General features: G+C 38.6%; 1 protein-coding gene across 3 annotated transcripts in view; it reads right to left on the bottom strand.

Moving 5' to 3' along the window:
* The window catches only part of srgap3 (SLIT-ROBO Rho GTPase activating protein 3), a 57,940-nt gene that overhangs the window by 16,656 nt on the left and 28,806 nt on the right, over positions 1-12,478 (bottom strand). For all 3 annotated transcript variants that reach the window (XM_040028696.1, XM_040028697.1, XM_040028698.1), the window contains exons 4-6: positions 10,809-10,871; positions 3,542-3,727; positions 1,731-1,859 (exon numbers count right to left, since the gene is read on the bottom strand). In XM_040028696.1, coding sequence (XP_039884630.1) covers positions 1,731-1,859; positions 3,542-3,727; positions 10,809-10,871 — 378 coding nt within the window. The remainder of the gene's footprint in view (positions 1-1,730; positions 1,860-3,541; positions 3,728-10,808; positions 10,872-12,478) is intronic.

The raw sequence follows: 12,478 nt of genomic DNA, 5'->3' as shown, positions 1-12,478 counted from the left end.
GTAAATCACTAAGTAGACGCTCTTTAGCACTCTTTAGTACTGAGGAAGTAGTCTCTTCAGTTTGTGCGCTTCATTGCACCACTCAGTCAAACTGGCTCAGTAGACCAAACACTCGAGGGAGTGAATTAGCTTCTTTTTAACTAAGCAAACAGAGTGAGAACACATTCACTCATATCCTTACATTCATATAAAATCTAAATAAAATGCTACAAGTACTATTAACTCCCAGTTGCACCGCACTATAATCATAGGAAGAGTACAAAGTTTCTTATGTGGTGCGCTGTGACTCTCATATGACAAACTAAGCCTTTTTTCCTCTCACTTGATTGCAGCAGACAAACCAGTGGAGCTCATGATCCCACTCCTTTTAGCCCAGCAGGATTAAGGATGACATGGACTTTTCATTTTCTAGACACTGAGTACGCAAGAGCTGCCCAGCAAAAAGGCAGCCACAGCCACAAATCGGGTTCCCAGCATGCCAAAGTACCACCATTGAGCTGCATATAGCCCAACAAAGGTTAAGCCACAAGTCATGTGTGTAATATTACAGAAATGCCACTGAAATCATGTCTTATCACAACCGTCCAGGAAAATGTGCATCCATCACCGTGGCTAATGTAGCTCCGTATGGTGAGCTGGCCTCGGGCAAAAATGTAACAAACAGGCCAGGAGCTCAGAGACACGAGGAAAACACAATGTGACCTTCAGATTTAGAATTTATATATTATATATTTATTTTTCATATATTTCAAATGTTGTTGGTCAAAAATGGTGATTAAAAGCTTCTTCATCTGCTTTCTGAGCCATAATGGGTAGCAGGTCACCCGAGGTTGAGAGGCTTGTGCCAGCCACATTAATTGTATTCATGCCTGCATAAACAGAGCCTCTGCTTTCACCAGCTGACTTTCACTGACTTCCGACCAACAGTGGTTTGTTAAACAAAGTCATCCTTTTAAATAAAGATAGTGAGACTGTCCAGCAAGGCTTTTGATTAACAATGTGAATAACTTTTAGCTTGAATTGTCAAAAACAACCACAGAAATCACATTTCGCATACTGCAGATGAGGAGAGATGGGGTTTTTTATCAGTGAAAATTGAGTTTTCATTTGTAATAAGTAAAGTGCAGCTGCTTAAGCTTCAGAAAGCCTGTGTTCTACATTATGATTCATGAAAGAAAAGCCCACAGACACCAGAAGAAAATGTGCCTCTGTGTGTATGTGTTTTTGTCCTGGGCCATGTTTTTTTTCCTGGGTGACAGTTAGAGGCAGACAGTTACAAGGACATGCTGTGCTTGTCCCAGCAAAGCTCCCAAAAGCAGCATCAACAAAAACAAATGAACCACAAAAAGACTGAGGAAGAGGAGAGCAAGCAGACTGAGCAGAAATAATTCTGTCAACACTGATGGAGCCCATTGAAATCATCAGTCAAAAATGTCCTTCTGTGCTGAAGTACAGAACATTGCTAAACTAGATTTAATGTCAACAGTTAGTCAGTAGCATATCAGTGTTAGGTTTGTTATTAATAATCCCCCCCTTCCCCCCCCAAAAAGGTGCTAAGTAGACTTTACTCGGGCCAACAGAGCAGCTTGAAAACAAGCAGCTTACAAGCTAAGAGCGAATGAGACACGCGAACAGATGGAGAGAAAAGTGACAGTGCTACGGTGTTAAATCGACATCAGAAATCCCAGCTGACAGAGGTAAACAAACACATGTGCTTAGTGCATACTTACATCAATCATATCAGAGACGTCATGGATGTAATATTTTGCAACCACAGCATTTGTTGCTGCCAGGTTCAACAAATAGTCATTCCGAGCTTTTGTGCATTTCAGCTTATTCTCTGAATATTTGGCCTGCCTCTGGGGAGATAAGAGGAGAGAGCAGACAAAGGGGAAAAAACACATCAGTGCTGTAGGGAGGATCATGAGACAGGTAGAGATGGAAGAGAAAGTTTGGAGAAACAGGCTCTAGAGAAGCTAATAATAATAACATGTATTAAGTGGCACAGCCAGGCTCACACCTAGTTATTATGGCTGTGTGCTGCAGCCAGTTTGCTTAGCTCTGCATCAAGACCGAAAAACAGCAAAAACCCGGGGCTGGAAATTTAGGCCAATGTGAAAGTAGCTTAAATGGACCTTTAGGGGTTGTTACAAAAGTGAGTCCCTCTGCACAGACTAATGTTAAAATAACAACATTTATGATACAAACAATCATATTTACATCCTGATACAAAATTATAGATTTCTTTTTTTGAAATTCACCTTTTGTAATGGTTTTAAGTCTATGGATACATATTGCTAACCAAGCATGCTAGCATTAACTAATAGCTTTACACTCCAAACATTTTCTGGCCACCACAAAAAAAAGGTATGGCTATATAAGACTAAGGCAAAGGCTTCACAAAAAACTAAACAAAAAACTAAAGGGTGATGCTACAATGATTGCATAAATTTTATAAATCTTATAAAATCTCTAATATACAGTTTATTGCTATTATTGCGAAAAAATACTAGCTTGTCTATGTAAAGGGAACAAAACTACTCATTTCTACCTCAAAAAAGCACCAGTTATGATATTATTAAACCATTTCTCTATAAAAACAGACGTTTTAAGATGTTAGGTATGAATATTCGTTTATATAACTGATAGCCACAAATACACGTGTTGCTTCTACCTGTTTACCATGTATACATCAAACAAACCAAACAGGTGTTTTCAAATTTAGCCGACATGGTTGCCTTTCTGTCGGCCTGTATTCCAGTGAAAATTTAAATAAATACCTGCAGTTGCACTCAGCACTTAAATAGGAGGAAAAGAAATGACACAGTGACATAATGTTCTGAAAACAGTGTTTTGTGTTTTTTCTGTTACATTATGCCGAAAATGCTGCAAAAACTTGTCTCACACCAGTAAACCAGTGATTCAGGCTCAACCCAGAAAACCACTGCTGCTGTTTGAAATGCATTTTCCAAGCTAAGCAGCATCTCTGAGGATACCAGCCTGAGGATGGAGAAACACTGCCGTACTGACAGCCTTTTGATTTTCTGCACCTGAGAGATGATGGAAATTTCATTTGCATGAAGAAATCTAAGACCAAGATGCAGAATAAAAAATGCATAGGGGTATCTAAAGTTCAGCATGCTCTGGAGAGCCCAACACCGCTGGCAGGAGAAGACTTTTCACAAGCTAGAAATCTGAATAAGATGGAAAGGGAGTGGGGTTATTGGCCGAAAGTACTCATCTGGCTGCAGACCTACAGTATGCTCCTGAGACTTTCTGTCTAGCTGCTGGTCTACTCATCTCTCGATATTTCCAAGTACACCTGACAAAGAAAGCTGGCTTACCATTAACTGCTTAAAGGTTTTTTCTAACCTAAATGTAAAACTGATGATTCAGGATTTAACAGCACAAACAGATCTGAATTTATGTAAACATATATATATATATATATATATATATATATATATATATATATATATATATATATATATATATATATATATATATATATATATATATATATATATATATATATATATACCTTCTCCTTCATCTTCTCGATTTTCCTGACGGAGCTGCGTCTCGGCTGGCGGTCTTCATGCCGGAGGAGGTTGACGTTGAGATCTCCCGACTTGCTGAACTGCTTCTCTTCCTGCTTCTCAGCGTCTTTCAGCTTGCTCTCTGCACTGATGCTCTCAGTGTGGTACATGTGATATGTTTTCATCACCTGCAAGAAGAGTATAACAGATGATTTTATGTGGCTGAACATCACAGCCTTTTACAGTATTAGTTACGAGCTAAACTTACAGAGGTTTGTGGGTAACGAATACCTGACGATACTTTGGTTTTATGTTCCAGAGTACCCTGTATTTTCCTCTTGCAGCTGTTTTTTAAATTCACAGTGTAAACATTATTTATTACTGAGATCTGCACCACTCTCAATATTACTTTTTACTCTTCTTGAACCTCATTTTTGCTGTTTATTTTCTTTGTTTTTTGCATTCACAGTATAAGACCTTCACCATGTGCTTGTGGCACTTTTACATTAACAATGCTTTTTTTTTTTTTTTTTAAATTGTATTCTGTACTATTTTTATTCTTTATCATGTTCCTGTAACACAGTAATTTCCCTTGTGAGATCAATAAATCTTATCAGTGAAGGGCGGGTACACTGTGGACGGCTAACTGATCTATCGCAGGGTTAACAGAAAGAGAATGACAAACATCCACACGCACATTTACACTTATGGCCAATTTCAAGTTGCTAATTAAACCTAACCTGTCTTTGGACTGTGGGAGGGTGCTGGGGTACTCAGACAGAAGCACAGGGAGAACATGCTGAGCTGTCCAGTGGATTCAAACTCTGGACCTTGTTGCTGAGAGGCAACAGTGCTGGCTACTGGTGCCATGTTATTAAACAGAGCAAATAACTCTCAGTATGAGCTATTTACCATTTAACATTAATTAATGATATAGTATTAAAATGTTAATTAACACCCTAGATAAAATAATACAGCGTGAGTAGTAATAGTATGTATTCATCTGTATTTTTAATCACGTGGTAAATGGACTGGTATTTATATAGTACTTTCTGCTCCATCTGTGCCTAAGTACTTTTACCGAATTTTCACACTCACACGGATGAATCAGGGCAAACTTGGGGTTCAGCACCTTACTTCAACGCACAGTTTGGGGGAGTCAGTAAAGAAAATCTTCACTGTCTCTTTACAAAATCTGGTCTGACTTGAGCCTTTTCGTGGTGGCCAGGAGGATCAGTTTGGGTCATCAGTACAGAAGTAACACAGATGTTACTACATGTGGAATATTTTAAGTGGATCCAGAGCCCCAAAGTTGTCTGTGGTTTAGACTTGGCTGTCAAATCTCCAACTTGCCCCCTCTTCCCCTCCTCCCCTCCTCGCTGTAGCTTTCCTGGCCTGTTTCCTACAGTAATTCCTCATTACCTCATCCTTCTACATTTTCAACTCTTTGGAGAAGCAGAATGACATTTTATTCTGTCTTCCCTGGAATTAGTGTACCTCTTCACTTTGATCTCTACTTAGACACTTAAACTTTTACACCCCTCTCCCCTTGTTCAGCATGATGGGGATACGACTGCAGTGGCAGAAAACCCTCATTAGACAACGCAGGAGCACCGCTTGTCCCTCTTAACTCATCACAGATGCTTGCTGAGAGTCTCTCGGAGGCCCATTCCTAATTCTCTTAATGAAACATCCATATGCCAATTGCAGCTTCAAACATTTCACCCATTAATGATTTCCTATGAACACCACAGGATGTGAAACAGTCAGCATAAACAGTTATTTATTTGTTTCCTGCAATCAAGCAGCTCGATGCTGTGCTTAAACAGTGGGGTTCTTCTTTTCTGCGTGAGAACTGCACATCAAAAGCACATGTTTGCTGTTGGGTCACTTACAACTAAAATCTTTCACTGACCTCAAATGATACTAATGTGACTAGAGAGCAGTCTGTCCATTGGAAAATTGAAAATGTAAACTTGTAAACTTATATAGTGCATTTCTATGCTAATTGAGCAAAGTCCTTTCTTACTACAAGTCTTAACAAACACAATTGCTGTTTTTTCTATGCCTGAGTCTAGCACTGACACACTCACACGTCGACGGATGTATTGAGAAGACTGGTTTTTGAGTATTGTGTTTGCTATAGGTGTGTTTCAACATTTATTTTGTCGTTTAAGTAAGATTATTACTAATAGTTATTAAATATTATGAGCTCAAGCATGAAAAAGTAAGTCATTTTGCAGAAATCTGCAACATCCCTAGCACAAAGAGAGACCCACACAGGCACAGGAAGAAGACAAACTCCACTTTGTTCTGTCAACTTCCTGCAGTGGCAGTACTAAGCACTGCTCCACCACCACCATATTGCTTATATTAATGCATTAATGTGTAGGCACCATTTTACCACAGAAGTTGCTTAAGGTAATATTATTTAATAATTTCTTTAAATAGCACCGAGTGGTGAAGAGCTGTAAGGCAAACACCTAAGAAAAAATAATCCTACACTATTTTTGGAGTGTCACAGCTAGGTGTTAATTTAGATACTCACAGACAACAGAAATTAGGTTAACACTCCGTTCTTTCACATGCTGCCAAAACTATTTTCTGAACATGTGCTGCATTTCAAATTTACTTTGAAGCATCTGACTACAAGACCCGCAGCCAAAAACGCAGAGTCATTTGCAGGAAGACCAAGCTTCAGCTGTGCCTACAGGAGGTGTGTGCATTGTTGAGTCGTCTGACAACAACCTAGGGCTACTTAGCTTCAGAACCTCAGAGTCTCTGAGCTGGTGAAAGACACAGTCAGAGGATGACTGGAGTTTTTCATAATGAATGCAAGGCAAACCTCTGTAATGCCCAAATATTAACATCCACAATGATGTGAAAGACTGAAAAAATGAGGTGGTTCATTATGGGATGTGCAGTGTGTCTTTGAAGACACTGCTTCAGCTGCATTTTAACATAGGTTTTGTCAAATACATAATGGCACAGTGCAATATGTCTTCTGCTGTTATTCATCTGTAGTTGTTATCTAATTTAATGACTTGGTTTTTCCCTATGTCTATATGTTAAAACATAGAATGGGCAAGCATACTTTCTTATAAATAGAGGAATGAAAACTAGATCCAAACCATCACCTGTGACAGAACCTCAGAACCACTGTTGTTATATTGTCAGCAACAGAATAACTGTGTGAAACTAAGGAGCAGACATCAGGCACAAGGATCAGAAAGATAAGATACACTATAGCTCTATTTATCCCCTTGGGGATATTAAGCTCGTATACCAGGAAATTAACACAGGTACAAGCAAACAAAAGTAGATTTCACAGGGCCGAGCTGCTGAAAGCAATATCAGGAAGTGCACGACTCTTTAGGACAATCAGGCCCTTTTCAACATTTTTTATTTTAGGGTTTGTTTTAATGACAAATTGCAGACAACAGGATCTTCGAGTGCTTTTTCTTGCTCCCATTTCAGCATCGCACTATATTTGAAAAACAATATTTTGAACAACAGCTTCAGCCCACAGTCATACCTCTCCTCCCCTTACCTCTCAACAAGCTGCCAGAGATCCAAATGGGATTTCACAGTTTTGTTTTAGCAAAATTTGTTTTGTTGGCAACCAGCAAAAGTGTTGGAAAATACCACGAGGTAACCACCATGTAGCAACGCTATTGATTTAGCTATTTTGAACAATGAAGTAACAAAGGTCTAGTCTAAAATAGAACAAAATACTGCTGCCTGTGGATCATCAAGATGGGAAAGAGACTGGTCTGTCAGTCTTGTAACCTTTAAACTGCCTTGAAAGTGTTTGCTACAGGTTGTGGTGATAAGGAGAAACCATTTCTAACACACCACTTTTCAGCTCTGAAATAAAATTGTTCTTTTAAATAAATGGTGGCAAAGCAGAATGAAAACATAGACTGTATACAATGATGGTCATGGGCTTCAAGTCCAAAAAGTGAAGCCAGTAAGAAAATGACTTTAATCTGAATCTTTTTTTAATGGCTAGCACGTCCATGATGAGAATCTCCTGTTCTACCACCTCTCAAGGGTGCTCTGTTAATTGAAATCATGTGACCGTCGAAGCCTTTTGAGTACAGTGAACTCTTTGCCATGTTCAAGAAACTAGATGATTTGAGCTTTGTGACATGGAAACATTTATCAGAAGATCAGTACACTGTAGCCATAAAGGGATGGACACCGCATTAATACTCAGGTTGTCTTTGCCATTTAAACAATGCTCAGTTGGGCCCAAAGTGTGTAAACTGTTACTGTTGTCTTCCTTTTATCTCAAAGCACTCTAACCATTCTCCTTTGGCGTCAACAAATTCTCTTTAAAACTTGTAAACCTTAGAGTTGGCTGCATGGGAAAAACCATCTGGCACCAACAACCATGACACGTTCAAAGGAATTTAAATCACCTTTCTTCCCCATTCTGATGGTCAGTTTGAACTTCAGCAGGTCGTCTCAACCACGTCTACATGTACACATGTCTACATGTCTACATGCGCGGAGTTGCTGCCATGCGATTGGCTGATTAGATAATTGCGATAACGAGTAGTTGACCTATCAAAGGTAATACCAAAATAAAAAAGATTTATACCGCCAACAAACATTTTCCTGTTGAGTTTCTGTACTTAGTCACTAGCCTCATAAATTAATTTCAGCGATTTTTAAACTATGATCCCATTTACAGTAAATTCGATGATAAAGCAGTGTTTTTGACTTCTTAGTGGGATTCACAAAGCTAAAAATATTTAAATTAAAGGTTTTAAAATGGGGAGCTTATAGCTCGACTTATTACAAACAATAATAACAGGATAATGCCTAATAAGCAGAGAATGAGAAAAAAAACAATGTAATTAAAAGAAAACTTGACCTATAGCAGAAAGAGAGAACAGCCTTTGAGAAAATTATTATTATTCTGCTCAAAAAAATGTGCCAAAGTATGACTTTTGAGACATATTTGTGTTGCTCCAGCATTTCATTTATTTACCACCTAAGCTGTGAAATTTCACACAACTCCCACAACCTCTCTCTCGTATGTAGAAAGAATGAGGCTATACGTCAGCATCTGAGTTCTTAGCTTTCAGCCAGACTGTAGCTGAGGCCAAGTGCAGCATGAGAAGACGGATCATCTGAGTCTTATTATGGAGCCAGAAAGAGTGAGTGGGTAAAACAAATACATAGTAAAACATCTGCCACAGTGAACCTGAAGTGCACTGACACTTCGAACCAAACTGTAAATGTCTGGGAGGCAATTGCTTTTGAAAAGGGAGAATCATTTTATTTATTCAGACACAGATGACCACTTGTGCAGAAAATAGTAGTTTTGGTCTGTTTTTTAAAACATTTGACCAACAACACAGTCCTTCTGAAATTTGCATGCATGTAATTTATACATATGAACTTGTCATTACCTCACATGCGAACCCGAACACTGTGTGCTGTGTCCAAATCTACAGATAGCTTAAATAATGATGGTCGCCAGCACTGCCTTTGGGGTTTTGACTTTCATCACACTGCACATATGAATAAGTCATTTAAGGCAGCTCTGCCATCTCTTCTGTTTCACCTCAGGGTGCAGAAGAAGCTGAAGTTACTTGGTGCTTGTCCAGTTTGGTGGACTATGAATCCCTCAATAAGCGCTCAAATTAGACTAACAGTGCAGCACCAGTACCATTTGTTGCTATCCCAGACATACGTTAATCTATCAACATGGTCTCTTGCAGAAAATCCTGCCATAAGCAAAGCAGTTCGTAAGCTATTGCTAATGACTGTACAGTGAAGACAGTACAACTGCAAATGGTTGGAGAAATATTGCGGAGGAAAGTTATGATAAATCTGCCAATACACTGCAGTTAATTAGAAACATTAATCATAATATATGTAAAATGATATAGCCCATGTCTTTTATTGTTACAGCAATGCGGCATGCGTGACACCCAGGCTTTGTAGACATGCTGTTTTCATTAATGTCGAGCTCTTATTATACTGAACTGATTTCTGACAATCAAAGTTCTCTAGAGTTGACATTTCATAGCTGAAATGAAATATTAATAATATTGGACCTTTTGAGGATAAAATTTTCAAACTATAGTTACAATTCATATCACAAAGCATCCATCAATATGACATTTCACCATTAACCTGTTTTAAATTAAAACATATGGGAAGCAGATGCAGGATATGAGAAAGCTGCTTGGTATGAAATAAAAATGTGGTTGAACAGAAGTGAAGGGTAAAAAAAAAGGAAAAAAAACAGCTTTTTTGAGAAAAATGGGGTAAACAACGGGCTACGGCCAAAATGAAGCAAAATGAGTGTTTCTACAAAGACAAAAATAAATAAATAAATAAGAGGCGCACTGTACCAGCAGACAAACTGCTCATTAGAATTGCTGCATATATACAAAGTGTTGGTATCAAGCACAACAAAGCAACTGAGCTAGAATAGGTGACCCTAAAATTAATGAGCACCTCTACTCTCTGTCAGATTTATGCAAACACATTTCATTAAAATGGCACACTTATGTGTCAGCGGGCAATTATTTCACAGCTCTTCACAGATGCAGTCAGTGATGTGAACCCTGAAATCAACCAGATACGTTAGTGATTTGAGCCCTGAAACGGTAAACCTTGGGGAAAAATGAAATTTTCTTTTTCTTCATTCATACCTACCACACACGTTAATCTTGAATATTCAAACAAGTATATACAGTAAACAGAGTGCAATGAACACTCAGGGAAGACACTGACATTGACCATTTAACAATACAAGAAAAGATAAACAAAGCTTATAAGAACATAAACTGGTTTCTTTTGATTCAGTACAACTCTAAAAGTTTCATTGATCCTGTCCAAGGCTAAAGGCAGTCCCATAATAAGGAGTGCAAAAAACTGAATCCATAAATCTGAAGGGAGAAAGGCATTTTCTCTTTTTAATAAGGAAGACAGAATGAAAGATAAAGGCTGCAAGGTCACTATAACCCTTCCATGATCACTAAAAGGAACCAATATGTTTTCAGGAACACACAAAGAAAGTAAAGACCGAAAGATGAGATCCATGCACGTGTTAATAAGAGTTTCTACTATGGTGCAGCAAAGGGAATAGAGACGAGCCATGACTGAAAGCTATTTAACTCAAAGGAATACAGAAGAACATGAAAAAACATCAGGAAGACAGTGAGGAGAAAGAACTTTGGGAGAGCTCAGTGAAGAGATGAGGTGTGAGAGATCGATCTGCAGGAGACACAGTCTATTACTTACAGTGTAGAGTTCATTCGTCACCTTCACAAGCTCCTCGTGCATCTGGATACCAATGTCCTTGCTCTGAAAACGGCAAGAAGACAGAACAGGGCTAAGAAAACAAATACTGTCTGAGCAATCAGCAGTGACCCGATGTTTCAAACTCCAGTTGTTATGCTGGCGCTGTGACTTTGGTGAGTCACAGAGAAACAACTCAAGAAATATTAGATGGATGACTACAAAGACTGGTGCAGAGGGTGTCTTTTCTCATTGAACCCCGCATACAAGTGAGAATTGGCACAACTGCACAAATATATTTCAAAATGTGCAAGCAGTGGAGTGTTTTGGAATGGGTAATTGTACTTATTACAAACAAATTTTGAGAATACAGTAACATATAAGCATTTCCACCTTTCTAGGACACCCACAACCTCTGTTGTCAGTCAACAGTGACCAAATGTAACTGCAGGAAATGCAATATTCTAATTTCCTGCAGTTAATGCACACTACATTACATGTTAGATACTGCATATTCAGATCAATTCTATGTCCTCAACAATGCAACAGCTTGTAAAATATCTCAGTTAATTCTTCTTACAGCTTTTAATACTCTTACAACTTGAATTTTACCACAGAACATGCCTTTTAATAGAAGGAGAAATAAATAACAGTCGATGCATTGACACCTGTTTGTGTGGTGGGGGAACAAGACTTAATATGAAGACTCTGAGGTGAGAATACAACAACAGGATATCTCAGTTTGATGGTCTCACACATTCAAAAACAGAGGCAACACCTTCCTAGCCTAACAAAGTGACATGAAAGTGTTATGTCTGAAAAAGAATGACACAGATAAACATCAGTACAACCCGAAATATAAAACTGTTTAAACTTCCTGATAATTTTACTTGAATTGGCTTTTCATTATAATAACTCTTGTTGTCCTTTTATGTCACAAAACCCGGAGTTCTATTTTCAAAAATTATGCTTTTTCGGGTTGCGTAGGTATTTTTTTAGTTGACATTCAGGGTAGGTGTTGAATGAAAACATAGATTTTCTTAGCCTAGAACCAGTTTTGTTCTCAATCCATTCATTTTGTTAACCCTTACCCAGTCAGGGTCACAGGGGTCTGGAGCGTATACCACTGGTAATAGCATGAGAAGCAGTGAGAAAGATCCTCATGCCCAGTTCCACGCCTACTGCCATTATATGCCGAACAATCGTGTCTTTGGACTATGGGAACAGAGCTACAAACCACAGGAAGAACAAGCAACAACATATTGAAAGGCTGAAGACAACTAGGTGTTTCAAACTAAGAACATTCTTGCTATGAGATAACTCACTGCACCACCCCGGCAGAATTTGTGGGCATTTTGAGTAAGGAAGCTAAAACTCAGTAACCCATGATTCAAACAGGAACGATCACTACATGGGTGTTTTAATGTCTCTAGAATAAACAGCCAAAATGAAATATGTTACCTGACCATCAAATCAAATTCAGAATGGAGAATGGTCAAAATGGAGTGGTGGAAAACAAGAGGTACATGAAGTCCCAAGGTTCCTCAGTAGAGCTGGTGTGCAAACGAGACCCAAAACAGTTCCCAGAACCTTTAAGCTCTGATACTGTGTTGTTTGACACTTGTTTTGTGTGTTGCCTGGAAGGTGTCACCTTAGCCATTAACACTGGGAAC

The sequence above is a fragment of the Simochromis diagramma genome, unplaced genomic scaffold (assembly GCF_900408965.1).
Source record: "Simochromis diagramma unplaced genomic scaffold, fSimDia1.1 OVJJ01000483.1, whole genome shotgun sequence".
In the NCBI taxonomy this organism is placed as follows: Eukaryota; Metazoa; Chordata; class Actinopteri; order Cichliformes; family Cichlidae; genus Simochromis; species Simochromis diagramma.
Note: the sequence above shows the minus strand (reverse complement) of the source record. Positions and strands in the feature narration are given on the sequence as shown.